Source organism: Physeter macrocephalus, chromosome 4, assembly GCF_002837175.3.
Source record: "Physeter macrocephalus isolate SW-GA chromosome 4, ASM283717v5, whole genome shotgun sequence".
Classification (NCBI taxonomy): domain Eukaryota; kingdom Metazoa; phylum Chordata; class Mammalia; order Artiodactyla; family Physeteridae; genus Physeter; species Physeter macrocephalus.
In genome coordinates this window covers 9048873-9067470 of record NC_041217.1, presented here as the reverse complement: position 1 = coordinate 9067470, position 18598 = coordinate 9048873, and the positions used below count along the sequence as shown (strand labels likewise).

General features: G+C 43.6%; 1 protein-coding gene and 1 long non-coding RNA gene across 16 annotated transcripts in view; one reads left to right on the top strand and one right to left on the bottom strand.

Moving 5' to 3' along the window:
• The window catches only part of LOC112066691 (uncharacterized), a 330402-nt gene extending 321302 nt beyond the window's left edge, over positions 1-9100 (bottom strand). For 12 of the 14 annotated variants that reach the window (XR_003679301.1, XR_008617015.1, XR_008617011.1 and 9 more), the window contains exons 1-3: positions 8801-9100; positions 813-1094; positions 260-289 (exon numbers count right to left, since the gene is read on the bottom strand). This is a non-coding gene — a long non-coding RNA (uncharacterized lncRNA). The remainder of the gene's footprint in view (positions 1-259; positions 290-812; positions 1095-8800) is intronic. The other 2 variants (XR_008617017.1, XR_008617018.1) reach the window with 2 other exon arrangements.
• Positions 9101-9260: 160 nt separating this feature from the next.
• On the top strand, positions 9261-16551 carry RGS2 (regulator of G protein signaling 2). Of its 2 annotated transcripts, none has more exons than XM_024130744.2 (5): positions 9261-9395; positions 10445-10546; positions 10644-10705; positions 11522-11688; positions 14982-16551. In XM_024130744.2, the coding sequence occupies exons 1-5, from the start codon at positions 9286-9288 to the stop codon at positions 15072-15074; spliced, it is 534 nt and encodes a 177-aa protein (XP_023986512.1). In that variant the 5' UTR covers positions 9261-9285; the 3' UTR covers positions 15075-16551. The 2 variants fall into 2 exon arrangements, with proteins under 2 accessions (XP_023986512.1, XP_023986511.1); XM_024130743.3 differs by lacking the exon at positions 14982-16551 and adding an exon at positions 12006-12858.
• Positions 16552-18598: the final 2047 nt, after the last annotated feature.

The window sequence follows — 18598 nt, the reverse complement described above, 5'->3', positions numbered from 1 at the left end:
CATCTAAGGAACTTCAGCATTTAAGGGACAAACAAGCAGATGTTGCAAAGAAGGCAGAAAGAAAACCCTCTTCCCAAACAGAAAGTCAACTTGATATCCCTATAAAAATTCCCTGGCTTAGATCTGGGAGACCCACAGAGAAAGTTCTCCTGACCAGCTTAAACTCACTTTCTCTTTGCTAAGCTTTCTAACATCTGATAGCCACCATCACCCGCCCACTTCTCTACCCTCCCCCCAAACAACTGACACACACTCTTACCTTTTCATCAAGTTCATAAGCTCTTCTCTCCTTAAAATAAAAAAACAGTCTGCTAAGAAGGTCTGTTTGTATATTATATGACAAACAAACCTTAAGTATTTAATGTTTAAAAGAACAGGGGGACGCTCCACCCAGGTGGTAGTCTCGCCTTCCTCCAGAAGTGCCTCGGGTCCGGGTCCGCTACAGTCACCCACCAGCCCACGGGGTCATGATGTCCCCCAGGGGCAGAACCGCCAGGGTCGCCAGAGGTGGAAAAGAGAAGATAAAGAACAAATTGACGAGCTGACTGAAATTCTATAGCTCTCAGCTGCAGCTGGGTGTTTCAGGACATGAATTAAAGGCTTATCACCTTTTGGAAAGACAGCAGGAGGAGTGACTCAGAGCATAAGTCCTTGCACCCTGACATAAACGTTGATTTATTCTTTCAAGAAAACTCTACAGTATGTTAAAAAAAAATTAGCACTCCTGGAGAAACACTGTCTCAGTCCTGCCAAAGATGACCTTTTCACACCAGCGTGAGCCCCACCAGATGCAAAAGATGGAGTTTACTCACATATTTCCTGCTCTTCCGAGAGAGAAAAATGGAGACCTGCGAATATGAAGAGGCTTCCCTGGAATCCTGCAGTTCCTAGCGTTTGGTCCTGCTGAATCACTGTCTTGGACACCCGAGCCGTCGTTATTCCCATCGGACAGTGTATGTGCCGCGAGGAGTTTCTCCTCACCTGGTCGGCTGAGCGCAGGACTTCGGGAATGCTCGTTTAGCCGCCTCTGGGTTGGTGTCCACTGCAGTGAGCGTTCATCTCTGCCAACTCACGCGTCCCAACTTCACAGTGACCTGTGAACCAAGCCACGGAAAGAGAAGAAATGGGTGACGATACCAACTCCTACTCCAAATCCCAATTCCGGAAAACCTACAGTCTCCCTCGGGATCATGTCTTCAGGAAGAGAAAAGGCCACCAAATGAAATGCCGACATCTCACAGTCAGGGTGAACTTTTAAAGATGCAAATTGGATAACTGCTCTCACAGCCAAAACACTGGCTGTTTTGTGCTCTGCCATTACCAAGGGAAGGATAGACCAGGTTTGACTACAGGTCACAAGACAAGGATGAGAGGTTCAAGGGGCAGAGCCAAGCCCTGAGCAACACCAGCCTGTATCAGCTGAGCTCAAGACACATGAGAAATCCAGCCAAGACCTGCAGAGCCACCCAGCCTCACCCAGCCTGACTGACCAATCTCTAGCCTGCTGCAGGCCATATAAGTGAGCCCAGCCGAGGCAGGTGAAATGCCCAGCCCAGCCAGAGCCAGTGAACTCCCAGCCAACCTGCAGGCTCATCGCCAAAAAGACTGAGCTGTTAAGTGAGCCAGACAAAGCTTGGAACTCCCACGGCCTAAGGGTCAACTTCTGTGAGGAAAAGCTGCATCCAGCATCTAACACCTCCAGAGATGATCATTCTGAACGGAAGCACCCTGAAGGGCTTCTGTATCATCAAACGTTTCGCCACATGCAAGAGTTTGAAAAAGTCATGTTTTCTCTGGCCACAGCTGGACTGCACATTCTTGAGGAGTGAAAACTTTTTAAAATTCCAATTATTTATTTCTTATTTTTCAAAGGGGAAATTGGTGAAGTTGAAGCCTCTCTAGTGTCCTCCATAATCTGTCCCCCATCCTTTCCCCCATCCTTTCCAGGCCATCCTGACGTGGAGGGGCTCTGAGAGCAGGAAGTTTTCCGTGGCCTGTTTGGGTAACACAAGACCTCCTGGGCCACAGAATGAAAAGGTCGTCAAGAGAAAAAAAAGCATTAGCCAGTAATTTATTGTACTTGTCCCCTCTACCTCCCCTGCACTGAGGTCTACCCTAGTCACCAGACACAGGACTGGTTCCAGGCACACACTCGCAGGTGCTGTCTACACTCTGTGCGGCCACCAGAGTCCTAGCAACCTGCAGCGGCTCAGCATAGCCTGGGGGGTCTGCTCACGGCCACGGTGCTCTGTGTTGCCCTGGTTCTGGACACGCTGTACCAGCCAGTGTCCGCCCTGCTGGAGAACATCAAACTAGACCTAGAGCCCACGGATTACTGTGGGACATGGTGTTATTTATAGTCAGTCAGATTTTTAATAATTAAAAGCCTACCTTACACAAATAAAGACAGAGAACTAGCTACTGAAGTTCCTGCCCTTCTGGAGAAAAGACATCAAAATTTTGTCAAGTTTAACCTAATTCAAAAAGAATTTGAAGGACGTGAACCAACTTTAATGGAGGCCAGACTCAAGAACAAACTATCAGCAATAGAAAAACTGGAGGCCAGTAATAAGGAGGTGGAAATCTCCAACTCCTTGCTTAGGCTTAAAATATAGACCTTTACAAAAGAACTTAGCAAAGAGAAATCTAAGCATTTAGAACAAGTTGACAGTCAAGAAATATTCAGTCTTTGAAAGATTCATCGAAATCCATCCAATATAAGTAACTACAAGCAAAACAGCCTTTAAAGTGCACCAGAAAAGCGAAGAACAACTTCAGACAGCACTAAAAAGATGCTTCAGATGACAATTCCCATCTTTGGGGAAGTATATAACTGCTTTCACAAGAAGCTAAAGAACGGATAGGAAGAGAGAGCAAACTTATTAATCAGAAAAAGAAAAAAAGTTGAAAAAACAAACCTAGGGGGCTTCCCTGGTGGCTCAGTGGTTAAGAATCCACCTGCCAACGCAGGGGACACGGGTTCAAGCCCTGGTCCGGGAAGACCCCACATGCCGCGGAGCAACTAAGCCCGTGCGCCACAACCACTGAGCCTGTGCTCTAGAGCCCGCGAGCCACAACTACTGAGCCCGCAAGCCACAACTACTGAAGCCCGAGCGCCTAGAGCCCGTGCTCTGCAACAAGAGAAGCCACCGCAATAAGAAGCCCTCGCACTGCAACGAAGAGTAGGCCCTGCTCCCCACAACTAGAGAAAGCCCGCACACAGCAACGAAGACCCAACACAGCCAATAAATAAATAAATAAATAAACCTAAAATTCTACTGCATCTGGAACAAGTTCTAAATGATTAAGAAAGATTATTACTCAAGATGAGAGATCAGTCTGCAGTTCATGAAGAAGGCAACATGGATGCAGAACCTTGAAACTAGATATAAACAAACATATCAGAAAATGAAGACTTCTAGTAAGATGAATTCAAAGCAGTTTTGATGAAACTGACTCACACTGCTGGGTTAAACACGGCTGATCTAGGCTTGGCTAGGCCAGGTGACTATGCTCACCTTCGCTAGGTTTATTTTAAAATGTATTTAAAAACTCTTGAAGACTATGAAACCAAATGTACAGTGCATTAACTGAAAGAGATAAAATAACTGAAGCACTGAAAGTCTGTAAGTCTCCAAATAAGAAAGCTCCGCTGTGATCAGAAAGGGGGGCGGCCGGGGGAGAGGGGAATGTACTTAGCAAGGAACAGGGAGAACCACCAGAGGCAACTTAACGTCCTTCCTCCACTGCACCAAGAAAAATAAATGAATTTTCACCACCTATCTAATGTAGAGAGAATTCACCCTGTGAAGATAGTGGAGAATTCTTTCAACATATCAACAGATGGAAATGTCAGCATGTGAAGAGCTAGCCATTTCCAAAACATTTTTCAGGAAGAACTTAAAACATTTCACAAAGTAACCTTACATCCCTGATGTTCCCAATGGGGCATCTGGAAGAGCAAAAAGGAACCCAATGGATGAACAGACACCCAGAAAGCAGTGGCATCAGGCAGTGATGGCACAGAGTCCAGGGCCTAGAGCCTGGTGGAGAGCAGATGCATCCTCCCAGGGACAGGACCACAGACAGAAGAGCCCTCCCCCGGCCACCCCCATCCTTAACACAGTGTGTCCTACGCCAAAGCAAGCCAGAACTTGTGCCGGTGCTCCTTGGACTGGTAGACACTCAGGGCCTTCTGATTCAACCCTTCCACCTGCCACCCTAAGAGGAGCAGCAAATAGTGGGTGCTAGGAAAGCAACAACAAAATGGGAAAAAGAGTCACCTGGAAGAAAGTAGTCCTACTACAAAGTTCTGCTGAACACCGGGCCTGGGCACACTAAGAGCTATCGGCAACCCAGACACTCATGCAGTCCCCGCAATGTTTTCTTTTCACTTCCTCGCAAAGGAAGGCTGCTATAATTACTTCTACCCTGAAGATATGAAGCCTAGGCACAAGAAGGCTAAGCAATTTGCCTGGGGTCATAACTAAAACAATGCCAGGAACTGGGAACTAAAGGCAAGTATCCCAATGATGGACAAACCCTCCAACCATCCTGCTCTCCTAAGGATAATTTATGAAAATAAAGGCAAAAGTACTGTGTCTTTTGAAGCTGAGGATGTGAGCTCGGCATTGAGGACTTGAACATTTATAATGAGGCAGTTGGGTCAGGGCCTACTGGTATCTCCTTGAAAGCACTGTTCTTTTATCAGTTAATTCGGTTAAGATTTGGGAGTTTTTGTTGGTTTAAAAACGTGTTTGGGAGAGAAAATCCACGAGGTTTTAGGTTCTTGCGAAGTAGTCCATGGATCAAAGACCTTTGAAAGCCAGTGTCTAAAATGAATTAACACTCCCTGCATAGGAACAGTCAGCAAGCTGGAAATACCAGTGCAAATGGATTCCTTATTTACTAGATGAAAAGAAGCCCTTCTTCACACTTAAAAAAAAAAAAGATTCTCTGCAACTGATATCATATAGACCTTTGAAATCTTGTGTATTATGATGCCAATATCCCAAGATTTCGAAACAGTCATCAACAGACACTTGACATTTTCATGATTTGACAAAATTCTGTGCACAGAAATTAAAATCCCAGGAGAACAAATGCCAGGAAAGAAACCCCTAGTTTTATCCCTGCAGTTAACAGGGCAATATGCCATCTATGTAACTTACTTCATCAGAAAGTGTTTCTAATCGCCTACTCTCCCCTGAGATTCCATGTGGTCCACTGTCACAGAAGAGAGCAGCAAGAGGCAGATACTGGAAATGGTCCCCCAAACCTAGACTTCATACTAAGTGTTCTTTAACTACAGGAACCTACTAGAGGTATTTCAATATATATTAGGATTTTTATTCAGGAAGAAAATAAAAATTTGTGATGCTCCTGTTGTTGGTTTCCAAAGAGAATCCAGGTGCTTTACTTAGTAAGAGGGAATTATTAAATTTAAGTAGACCCTGCCTGCATTTGAAGTATGACATACTTCATACGATGGGTGAATTTCAGGCAGAACCATGGAAGTGCTCTTACTGAAATTACCAATACAAGGACTAGTAAAATCATTAACTCCTCTATAATACATGTCAAGTATTTGGTTGAAACTCTGATTCATTCCTGACAAAAACACTTTCTCTCTTAACAACTCCTAGGTATGAAAATTACCTTTCTAAGAAAGAGAGCTATTATGAATTTTAAATCTCAGACCATATTAGGAGTGAAGAGTAGAGTACATAATCCTGTGGGGTCATAAATTCATTCATTGCGGGGTCATATGTTCCATCTGTTAAAAGAATATTCCACCAATTAAAGTTAAATGAGAATAAGACCAAAACGAAAAAAGGACAAAAAAGACAGACAAAATGACAAGACAGGTGTCACACTTCCTCAAATACACTCAATAATTAGGATACTAAAAGTTTTCATTATTTCCAATTACTCATCACACCGTTTGACACAGGGCACTTAATTTCCTAATTTTTTTTCCTTTTTTTAAACTTCTCACCAATTTAAGATTTCATGAGGTAAGCAACAGGTTTACAGCTTTTACAAATTTAGGAACTAAGATATCTTACTGACCAAAAAAGTAAAGCACAGAGTAACACACAGAATGATCCTTTTCTTTTAAAGCATATATCTTGTTTCCTAAATTTCTAAAGCATAAGTATGAAAGTTATTATGTATAAATATTTTCAGATAATAATAATAGTTTTTATTAATAAAAGCACACAGTGGATGCGGAAGAGAGAAGTACGGCAGGGGACACTTTTGCTTTCCGCAATCTCCTTTTGGTGTTACTAAAAATTTGTATTTTTTGTTTGCCTTCTTCTGTAACTTAAATTTTTTTAGATACAAAAAGTTCAAGGACCACCCTGCAAGCTTCCACCACTAACGCGCTCAGCAGACAGCCTCTCCAGTAGAGGGCACGGTAGACTCAACATGGGAAATGTATGTGTAGTTCATCTAGCCACTCTCAAGCTGAGGTTTTGCTGTGCAGTATTTACATCCTACTGTATTGTTTGTTCCTCCAAAGCAGAATGGAAAGCATGTGTCATCTTCATATTAAGCAATCCCATTTACCTAAAAGCCACTCAAAACAACAGCAAAAAAGGGAAGTCATCAAACACTGCAGTTTTTCGCTTTAAATGTACGTCTGCCTGCCTTAACTGCAGTTATCAATCGGAAACGGTTTGCAAAAAAAAACAAATAGTTATATTAAAAACTTACAAGAAACATCTGGAATAGTCCATATTTAAACCAGTTACTTACATGGATATACATATACATTCACGACATACATTCACTATCATGAATGTATTGAGATGATTAAACTTTCCTGGCTTGAAGATCTCTGAACAGTTCAAATCCTAAACAGTTTACATATATTCTTATTTGTTTTTTACCCAGAGAACATTTATTAAGTATCTATTACGAGCTTGATACTCCACAAAGCTGTGACGTTATCTTGAATTTTACTAGTACTTACATATTTATAACCTAATAAACCCTGAATTAATCCTTTAATGATTTTTCTGCCTTGAATAGCTATACTTGCAGATATTTCCTTCTTCCACGCACACGCACATTTTAAAGAAAAAACAAACTTTTGTACAGTACTTTAAAATTTGCAAAGGCCTTTCACGAAAGATTCCCATAATATACAGTGAGGCTGGCAAGAAAAACACATTCATTACTCTTAATAGAGATGAGAAACTGATGCTCAGGGAGGTGCGATGCAACTGCCCCAGCAGTTACTTAGCAGTTACTGGTGAAGCTGAGACTCTCGTATCCTGACACAAGCCCAGCTCTCTCTCCTTGCTGCCTCTGAGTCAGAACTCCTGTCTTTTCCACTATGAGTGAATTCTACCATCCGAGGTTCTAAGTGAAAAACATACTGAGGTTTAAATAAGCAAAAAAAGCAAGTGTCTGCATATTACACATATTTAATAAATAAGTACTGAATCATCAGAAAGTGAAAATAGCTGTAGGAAACATGCAAAGTTCTTTCACAGGTGAAGAGCATAGGCTTGAGAAAATTTATATTCTTACATTTCACAAACATGCTTTCAAGTATTTATTACTGAAATCTAAATGATTTTCCTTTCCATAAGTGAGTACATGGCTGTCCTCTTTAGTAATAATTGCAGGTTTTACTCTCCAAGTCAAACTGGGAGCTCCAACTACTGGCAGCTCATCACAAGAAGATGGTAAACTAGTCCCCATTTTCTTTTTCTTTCTTTTTTTTTTTTTTTTTTTTTCCCGGTACGCGGGCCTCTCACTGTCGTGGCCTCTCCCGTTGAGGAGCACAGGCTCCGGACGCGCAGGCTCAGCGGCCATGGCTCACGGGCCCAGCCGCTCCGCGGCATGTGGGATCCTCCCGGACCGGGGCACGAACCCGCGTCCCCTGCATCGGCAGGCAGACTCTCAACCACTGCGCCACGAGGGAAGCCCCCCATTTTCTTTTAACAGTTCTAATGCAAAGCAGAGAGAATATTTGCAGTCTAATACCTTGCTGTTAATCCGTCTACTTAGACGCTTGACGGAAAACCACTAGAATATTCCACTGTACGGTTCTAATCATGTTATCTAATATCAAATCATTTTGGAGTTGAGGTTATCTACTTGTCCTTACCAATCAAACCGTTTAACTCGTGCTACAGCAAGATGATTTTTGAAGACTTCACAGACTAAGCTTATTCAAGCAAACTGTTAACTTCTCCCTCCCTCCACCGCCACCTCTCCTTTTTGCCAATTAAGTGTTCTGGTAAATTCTAAGGCAACTACGAACGACTCAGGAGGAAATCTTGCATCCTTGTACTCTTACACTGATTCGGGTGTATGACAGCTGCGAGGTCTTGGTGTTTCCCTCTATCTCATCGTAAGGAGGTCTGGGATTTCTCTTTCTGTTCTGCAAGGACAGGCAGCCAAGGACTCCTGGGGGATAGTCTGCAACCCCACGGATAGACGCAGCCACGTGCCTGCTGGTGATCAAAACTGCACATCCAGTGAAAGCACTTTCTCCTGTCCCTTCCCTAACGTTCATCCCCAAACGTGCTACTAGACGCCCAGGCAGAATGCCGTCAGTCACATCACCTGCCACTGGACCGTCACCTTTCCTCCCATTCGTGGTTTCCTTCCGCAAATTAAACGAAGTCGCAAAGAGGAACAGATGAGGGTCTCCCCACGGCCTCAGTTTGCAGACCAAGAAAGGGGGCGTGGGGAGAGGGCGTGCGCTCCAAAAAGGGGGAAACACATCCTAATTCAAAATAAGGTAATTGCATTCGGGTTCCCAGCAAGCAACCTTTACCTGCTGGGCAATCTTCGCTCGCTTTGGGGTCAGGAACACGTGAGCGTGGGGGAGGGGAGGGGATGGAGAAAGGGAGGGGGAGGGCGAGCGCCCCGGCCGGGCCTGCAGCCGACCTGACTCCCTGCCTCCACAGCCCTGCGACCCCGCCCGGCCGCCACAACTCGGCAGAGGTGTCTGGCGACCACTCGGCGGGAAACTTCTCTGCTCCCACACCAGCCCGAGCCGGTCGCCGCGTTTGGCCCGACTGCGCACGGCGCCTCGGCCGCAGACGTCAGCAGCTCCCTCGCTTCCAGACTCTTCGCTGGCAGCCGTGACTGCGCAGACGGGCGCTGACCTCGCCCCCGGGCCCGGCTGCAGCTGGCCAATCGGCGTCCGCTGGAGGCGGGAGTGGCGTCGTCAGGCCCCGCCCCCGAGCCTCCGCCTTTGATAAATACGGCGGCGCCCGCCCCGCCACCCGGAGCAGTAGCCTCAGTTGGGAAAGGATAATGCCAAGTGCTATGTTCGTGGCTGTCCAGCACGACTGCGGACCCATGGATAAGAGCGCAGGCACCGGCCCCAAGAGCGAGGAGAAGCGGGAAAAGATGAAGCGAACCCTGTGAGTAAGGTTTTCTTCTCTCCCCCCCCGCCACCCCTGCGGACCCAGCTGTCCTGGGCGGCTGCAAACGCGGTATATTTGCGCTTGGAACTGGGTAGCGTGCACCTCTGCAGGAAAAAAAAAAAAAATGTGGAAAAGGTTAATTTGTTAAGTAAGGTTTAAACCTGTGTGGGTAGGTATTTATTTTGTGACGTGAGCGAAGGACTCTCGGGTAGAGTTTAGAAACTGCAGAAAATTCTTGATGCAGAGGCGGTGGTAGATGTTGGTTGGCTTTTTGTCCCCCTGCATCAAAAATGACTTCAGGGAATCCTGCGGCCGAAGCGCGTCCCCGGCATTCGTACGTTGCATTGTAAATTTTGATCAGCTTTACACGGCTGCTGCGATGTAGATATTTTTTGCTGATTCCGAATATATTCTTTTAAAATCTTTTCTTTATTTAAATGGAACAGCAGATCTCACCCACTCAGGACTGTGGAACAAATAATTGTTCTGCATCATCTTCTTAAAATGAGTTTTGTAGTTGGGGGAGGAGGACGGGCCATCTCGCACACATACATTCATTATGCACAGCTTCTAGGGTGGTCCAGAGCCGCCTGCTCGAAGGGTAGAAGGGAAGTGAGCACGGGCTGGTTCAGGGCAGTTCCACTGTGGGTTTCATCAAGTGTGAAGTGTCTCAGAATTGTAATTAACGTTGCAGAAAAACTGCTGCCTTCTGTGGGCCAGAAATAACATCTGCTTTTTGAATTACGCAAACTAGATTCATAAAAATACCTTATAATTGTAGGTAGTTCTACCCTTAGTTTTAAAACTAGTAATTATGTTCAGATGAGTGGATGAAACTAGTGTGTTTAGTATATAGGTGCTGGGTTTAAGTGTTAAAGGTGTAAGACTGACAGGAAGAGTTGTTTTGTCTTATTTGGTTTGTCTGTAGCCACAGGGGGCAACTTTATTTGGTAAAAATGCCTTCAGCTGCATTGGCGATTTCAAGTGTTGCCACTAAGTGAATATACTTTTTCTTTTCTCTTTTTTTTTTTTTTTTTTTTTTTAAGATTAAAAGATTGGAAGAGCCGTTTGAGCTACTTCTTGCAAAATTCCTCCTCTCCTGGGAAGCCCAAAACCGGCAAGAAAAGCAAACAGCAAACCTTCACCAAGTAAGTTGAAAATCTTGTACTTGCGAATGAGCTCACTGCTGAGCTGAAAAGGGAACCTCTGACATGCGTGAGCTAACACGCAGAACTTCTCTTGCAGGCCTTCTCCCGAGGAAGCACAGCTGTGGTCAGAAGCATTTGATGAGCTGCTAGCCAGTAAATGTAAGTTAACCTCTTGAATTTGATCCCTTTCAAGTATCAGGAGAGTCTAGAAAGGTTGTGTCCACACAGCAAGAGCAGCTTGCCCAAGGGGAATTTTACTTTACAATCCCCATGACATGAGGCATATTCTTCTCCTTTATTTCCCAGTGATTAACCAGGGAAATGCAGGGCTTTTTCACTCTAGGTGGGAAAAAAAGTATCCCAAAACTGTAATGGCAGTTGCTTTTTGTTAAGGTTGAGTCAGGTTTTCCATTGCAAACAGTGTTTTCAAGAGACGTCATTCCCAGAGAGCGTATGCCTCCCCTATAAATATTTGCAGTAACAGCGAAGCTAAGTATTTATATATTTTTATGGTAGTGTGCCAACTTAAGCGTTTTGCTGACTGGCATCTTAGTCTTTTTTTTTTTTTTTTTGGTATGCGGGCCTCCCTCTGCTGTGGCCTCTCCCGTTGCGGAGCACAGGCTCCGGACGCGCAGGCCCAGCGGCCACGGCTCACGGGCCCAGCCGCTCCCAGCGGCCACGCCTCACGGGCCCAGCCGCACCGCAGCACGCGGGATCCTCCCGGACCGGGGCGCGAACCCGGTTCCCCTGCATCGGCAGGCGGACGCGCAACCACTGCGCCACCAGGGAAGCCCCATCTTAGTCTTTAAAGAGCTAAATTCTGAGGATTGCAGGTTGACTGAAATCTAGAAAATTGCTATCATCTAGAAATAATAAAATATGGGGCCAGGGGAGTGGGAGTTCTAGGAAAAAACAGAAGGGATTATTTGGTCACTCAGTTCACCGTATGCATGCTTTCTTTCTCCCCACCCCCAGATGGTCTTGCTGCATTCAGGGCTTTTCTAAAATCTGAATTCTGTGAAGAAAATATTGAATTCTGGCTGGCCTGTGAAGACTTCAAAAAAACCAAGTCACCCCAAAAGCTGTCCTCAAAAGCAAAGAAAATATATACTGATTTCATAGAAAAAGAAGCTCCCAAAGAGGTAAGGGGAGATAAAAAGTTCCTCATTTTAGCATGTTTTAAACATTCTCAGCACCAAAGTGAAACAGAAAGAATTGAAGAGACCTCAAATTAAAAAGGGGTAAATGGGGTAAACGTTTCCCCCACTCAGATTAAAGTGGGGTAAACGTTTTCCCCCCACTTCTAGCTTTCGGGGAGGTTAATTACATTTCTTCAGTGACTTGGCTGCTGCAGCTCCTCACACACGATAGTTTGTTTGTTGTTGTTTTTTCAAATATTAAGTAGATTAATCTCTTAACTCAGAATATGGAATAAACCCCTTTTGATGTCTTATTTCAGATCAACATAGACTTTCAAACCAAAACTCTGATTGCCCAAAACATCCAAGAGGCTACAAGTGGCTGCTTTACAACTGCCCAGAAAAGGGTGTACAGCCTGATGGAGAACAACTCTTATCCCCGTTTCTTGGAGTCAGAATTCTACCAAGACTTGTGCAAAAAGCCACAGATCACCACAGAGCCCCATGCTACCTGAGATGAAAAAGGGAGCCCAGAAACGAGGACATTTCATTTTTTTCCTAAGGGGAAAGGCTGTCACCTGCCAAAAAGACTGACCTTGAATTCAGCCTGGGTGTTCAGGAAACACCACTCAGAACTATTGATTCAGAGTTGGGTAGTGAATCAGGAAGCCAGTAGCCGTCTAGGAGAAGCTGGTACTGGGACACAGCTTCCGTAACTGATGGAGCACAGGGAGAGCGTGGTCTAAACATGGCGCGTCTCACGCTGGAAAAGCGGGAGCTTGAGACAGAGATAACGATGTAACACTATTGGTCCAGAAGCATTTACAATCAATAGGTCTGGGGTTATGTGGCCTTAGTGAGCTGGCTGTACATTTTTCCCTAAATCAGTCCTGGTTACCACATAGTGGTTTAGCTGTAGTTTCTCTAGTACTAGGTAACACATGTTTACTATGTGCAAGGGTATTGAAGTTCCTGTGACTACAGATCATCAGTACTGGTGTCTCACGTAACTCTAAAACAGTCTGTTTGAATTGTCAATCGGTGTGTGTAATAGAATGAGTGCTGTTGTGTAGAAAACGACAGTGTCCATTACGAGTGCCAAAACTGTCCTGATGGCAGCTAAACTTTGAAGTGGTCTTTGAATACTTCTAATAAATTTATTTTGATAAATAATGTTATTGAATATTTGGTCCAGATGTGGGTTGGGGTGGGTTTTTCTGGTAGCTGAATACGGCAGATACAAGGTGAAATACCTCCTCTCTGGTAAAGAAGAGGTGTCAGTCGATGGGCCTGTTTAGTGAGAATTGACAATCCTCGGAACTGAGAAATTACAGCTGCAGGGAAGATCTGTTCCCGTCTCTAATGCTTTCGTAGGTCAAAGGAGGTCAGGTCACATCTTTAGAGCCACCCTGAGATCAACCTTTCTAATTAATCTTGTAAAAATCAAGCTTGTTATTGAAAATATGGGAACATTGGCTTTAAAGCCTTTCATGAGTATTGAAGATCTGCTAAATATGAGAAGTAAAATGATGTAACAGACAAAACACCAAAATTATTCACATAACTAAGCTGCTCAAATGAAGAAAGAAACCAAATAAAGAGGAAAGGAGGCCTTTTTATTTCCCTTGGTTCCAAGTTCTCCCGCAGGGTAATGTTATGAGCTTCCAAGATTCATGCCTGAAACTGTTCACTTCCGTGATGGATCAGTACAAACTCAGAATTTCCCTGATTTGCCAGCCTTCATTTGGCCAATAAAGAATCTGGGGACTTCCCTGGTGGTCCAGGGGTTAAGACTCCATGCTCCCAATGTAGGGGGCCAGGGTTTGATCCCTGGTCAGGGAACTAGATGCTGCATGCCGCAACTAAAACATCCCGTACGCGGCAGTGAAGATCTCGAGCACCGCAACTAAGACCTGGTGTAGCCAAATAAATATTTTTTTTAAAAAAAGAATCTGGTTATGTTACTGCAGCTAGTGATGAAGGCAAGAAGCACGCTTTTGTGGCTTAGACTTCACCTAGAAGTGTGCTCTTTCCCTAGGTGAGAGAGAGGCCTTGAATCTGTTATTTTCCAAACCAGCTACTTAGAAAAGGAATACTCTTCTGCAGCAGGCTGCTTTTTCAACCTTCTTTTTTTTTTCAACCTTCTTGATGATGGTTTTCATTTTGAAGAGGAGGGCGAACACTCATCTTGGAAAACCTGAGCCCATGTACTGATTTCTCACACCTTTGTGACCTTGGGAGTCCTAATCTGCCCCGGCTCCTTAATTCACACCTTCCTGTCTATCCCACTGGTTTCTGTGAGGTAGTAAGGGGCTTTAGGAAGTGTAAAGCGCTTTTTAGAACATTTATCCTGATTTGCCAGAAGAAAACTTGACCTCCCCTGGTTTAAACTGTTTTCGTGGTGCTTGCACTGAACTTCCACTTCACCCCACTTTCTGGGACCAACAGGCGCAAGCTCCATGAGAGACTTGAACTAGTCTACTCCTGTGTCACCAGCAGCCAAAATAATACATAACAGGTGCCCCATAAATAGTAATAGAATAAAAATTCTGAAGGGTCACTGAAAGAGATTTCTTTGGAGAATAATATGTCAGGTCTGCACAAGCCTCAATTTGGAAAGGTTTTGGCCAACAGAGAAACCCAGGAGTCACGCCATGTATCCAACTTGTCACCAAGTCCTATTTTTACTTCAAGTCTCTCTCCCGCCTGCTTTCTGTCGCCACCCTGATCAAAGGTGCCACCATCTGCCCGGGCAACTGCAACAGTCTCAACTCACCTACCCTCACTCACTTTTCTCCCCTCCAGTGTGTTCCCTGCTTTTTAACTCTAGGAAGCCTCTCAACACAGAAACCTGATCTTGTCTCCTGTTGCTTATAAACCCCTGACAGGTTTCCCAAACAATCAGGATAAAGGCATCATCGGTAATACAGTCTAACACCTGCATGGGCTTGACCCCTTCCTCTACTCCATCCATTCTCCACCACGTGTCCCCCAGCTCTCTCTGCCAGCCTCACCGACCTACTTCTATCCCCCCGTGGGTGCCATGCCCGCTGGTTCCATAGGACCTTTGCGCATCACAGTCCCTCTGCATGGAATGCAATTTTAGCTCTTACTCATCATTCACAGATCGGTGCAATCGTTACTTCCTCAGGGAAGACTTCCCTGACCTCCTTACCTGGGTCAGATCCCCTTTTAGATGTTCTCATAGCACCAGCTTCTCTAATGCAGCACACTTAATAGACTTCTCATTAATTTGTATGATAATTAATAATTCTATCTTTCCCCCTGGATTGCAGATGTCACAGTTCAAGGACTCCGTGTCTTTTTCTGCTCACTGCCAGATCCCAACACCTAGCACCTTGACGGGCACACAATGCCAGCTGCGTTAATGAATGCATGAATATTAAAAACTCTTCAATGTTGGTGAAACAGAAAGTATCTACCAATGCACAAGGAACTAAGGACAAGGTTTTAAAAGCCCCATGGCCTCAAACATCTGAAAATAACTGCAGAGCTTTTTTCTTAGCAAAAAAAATACCTCTTACTAAGCCTGTTCTCTATCACTTTTGACCTTTAATAGAAGGAGAAGCCAGATTATAGTAACAAGAAGCAAGAGTTCTGACCATTTCAGGGCTGCTAAAAGTACAGACTTTATTCAGGTGGTATTTTCCAATGTTCTTTAGCGTAGAACAAGCTGAAATAGATTTAAGTTTAGAAACCACGTACGTCCGCAAATAAATATCACTTAATGTTCCCATTTGTTGGAGTTCGTACACTTAGACTCCACAGTCCACTCACTTTGATAATATTTCATTTTCCATATATTTTAAGTTCAGAAGCATTTCAAAATGTAATTTCATACAGTCCCACTGAAAAAATTAGAATTGTGTATTATGTGTCGTGTGAGCCCAGAGAGGCCATACATGAGTTTCAACGTGGTGATTTAAAATGATCACCCAAAATTTTATAGGAAACAGGTCTTTGGTAGAGAGTTTGTTGGGCCACATTATTTGATCATTTCTGGCAGTGATTCTTACCTTGTGGGGTTGCAGAGTGAGGAGGCTGTGTTTTTGTCAATGGCCAGAAGATGAGGTTGATCTACATTTCGGCATTGTATCCAAGGAGTAGCTTGGAATTGCTTGAGGCAACAATAACAGCCCCAAAAAGCTTCTCCTGTGACCTGCTTTTAAAATCTAAAACTATATCTTTAATGTTTTCCAGACTCTCTATTATTGAAGACCATTATTTTTAAGAACTGTATAGTGTTCTGTAACATGTGCTTATTATAATTAATTCTCCTCTGTTGAACATGGTAGTTTTTCTATTGTATACGTTTTATAAACACTATGGTTAATTTCCTTAATTATGTGGGTGTATACACATTATGTACTTGTATACATATTACATATATGTGTCTGTGTAAATGATATATGTATATTAAAATTTTTCATCTTAAAAAAAAAAAAGGAATCACTAGAGGAGTAAGGAGTACATGCTAGCCTAAGACAATAGCATTGAACAAAAGCCTGATACTACCCATTGGGGGCCCATGATTCAGCATCACCAGAGTACCTGGCAGGATAAGGCTGGGATGGGTGTAGAAGCATGGCCCAGAACCAGGTGATAGAGGACAGTGTTAAATACGAAAGGTTAGGATTTTATTCTGAGGTGATGGATACCAATCTCAAATGTACAAAATAACCTGGGCAGCAAATGAAGGATGAATTGGAGTCAAGCAGATGAATTAGGAGACTGCAGTTTATAGCCCAGATGAGACGTGCCATGTTGCCTAAACCAGGACGTTGTCACCAAATAAGTCAATGTACGGGTTGGCCAAAAAGTTCGTTCGGTTAGTGAATCCGTTGTGCAATAAAGTTCTTGGTGCAAATGAAAAATGTGTCTTTTATTTTTACTTAGAACGGAACGAACTTTTTGGCCAACCCAATAAGTTAACAGTAAATTATACATCTATGCAGAGCACTGATCTCAACCACACAGTGGGATGGTAAGACATTGGTCCTCTAGGAGGCACCAATTACGTACCTGATGAAATAATGTTCCAAAAGTAAAACATGAGGTGGGCCATGATTGGCGATTAATTATCAAAAGAGAAGTGCAAGGCCCTTTAGATGGAATGGATCAAGAAACAAAGTGAAGTGGCAATTTTTAGCAGATTTAAAAAATGGGTCAATTAGCAAGGATGAAGTGGAGAGCATCGGGGTGGAGAAACAGTTTAAATAAAGGGAAAGGGGAAAGCAGGATTGCATTTTGCATTGTGCTATGATATACAACAGCTAAATAAACAGATATTGTAGGCAGATATATATATATATATATATATATATTTTAAATTATTTATTTATTTTTTTTGCGGTACGCGGGTCTCTCACTGCTGTGGCCTCTCCCTTTGCGGAGCACAGGCTCCGGACGCGCAGGCTCAGCGGCCGTGGCTCACGGGCCCAGCCGCTCCGCGGCACGTGGGATCTTCCCAGACCAGGGCACGAACCCGCGTCCCCTGCATCGGCAGGCGGACTCCCAACCACTGCGCCACCAAGGGAAGCCCGAAGGCAGATATTTTTGATGGGGATGTATATTTGAAAACTACTGACATTTCAGTGATTTATTTTTGTCAAATATTTATGAAGAGTTTCTCCGGACTAGGGAGATGTGAAAGAGCAGGAGGAAAATGGTCATCTATTGAGAAGGAAAGAAACAGAAAGGCTGGAAGTTCAAAATCACAAGTAAAAGCTATGCTTTATTTGTCTTAAGAACTGATTTCTGTAAGATCATCAACCAGCCTAGTCATAAAGCACACCACTGTCATGGTCCTCTCGACTAGAGCTTGATAGGTCAGTTCCCGTTTCCTGTTTCTCATTTGTTCCCTAGACTACCATCTGGACATTGACTTTCTCACGCAAAATATACGAACTCTGGAATCTCCCAAATCAAGATAAACTCCTATATCTGAGGCTAAAACTTCTCCCCCATGTGGCCTTTCGCTGCCCGTCCAATCTTATTTCTCCCCACTGACCAGAAACATTCAATGCTGGATTTTCTTACTGTTCCTGAGATATATTATTTTTCTCCTGTTATGAGATCAAATTGTTCCTCTTGCAGAGAACTGCCCTTTCTTTCCCTAGATGTGCCTCGTTTTTCAAGGCTCAGATCAGGTCTCACCTTTATGAAATCCTACCAAGTGAGTGTGTCTTATCTTCCAAATAAATGGTCAATAACTGGACCATTTTGGCTTATTCTACTTAATTTTTTGGAGTAACTAGTAAAGTTCTAGACATGGAAGATACTCAGTGCCCACTGATCATTGATTCAGTAATTAGCTCACTGACTGATCGATTCACAAACTCCTCAGTAAAAATGCATGCAGAGATAGAAAGGATTTAAATTTGCTAAACTCATTTGCAAAACAATGTTTTTTCAGGAGTCAACATAGTTTTTCATTTTTTCTTTACGTTTTTGCCTTGCAAATTTAGAAAAAAAAAAACTATTAACTGTGTGGATCTTGGATAAGATCCTAACATTAGCTTTTCTCAAATCCCAAATTAATCTGATATTTATGTAGTTTAAAAAGCACACTGCCCTATATGGAAACTGCCCTGAAGTGAGGCCGTGTGTTTACTTAGCTGTTGTATATCTTAGACATGTACGGACGTCACACCAAGTCAAAATAATGAAAAGGAGAAATGGGCCAAAAAAGAGAATGAGAAGAAACTATTGATATCTGCTGCTGTCTGCTGTGGGGTAAGAAGGAACCTGATTTTTTTTTTTTTTTTTAATGCATTTGCAACTTCCAATCTCATAGGCCTCTTGCCACTTTCATCCCAAATTACTCTTCAGTCTTTCGCTTCAGAATGCAACTACAGCTTGTCTACGACAAGTGCATTTTTAAACTACGATA

Excerpts from the sequence above, each read along its gene's own strand:
- RGS2 (XM_024130743.3), top strand. The coding sequence starts at position 9,286 with ATGCCAAGTGCTATGTTCGTGGCTGTCCAGCACGACTGCGGACCCATG. Across the intron at positions 10,547-10,643 it reads AAACAGCAAACCTTCACCAA|GCCTTCTCCCGAGGAAGCAC; the intron begins GTAAGTTGAAAA and ends CTTCTCTTGCAG. Across the intron at positions 11,689-12,005 it reads AAAAAGAAGCTCCCAAAGAG|ATCAACATAGACTTTCAAAC; the intron begins GTAAGGGGAGAT and ends GTCTTATTTCAG.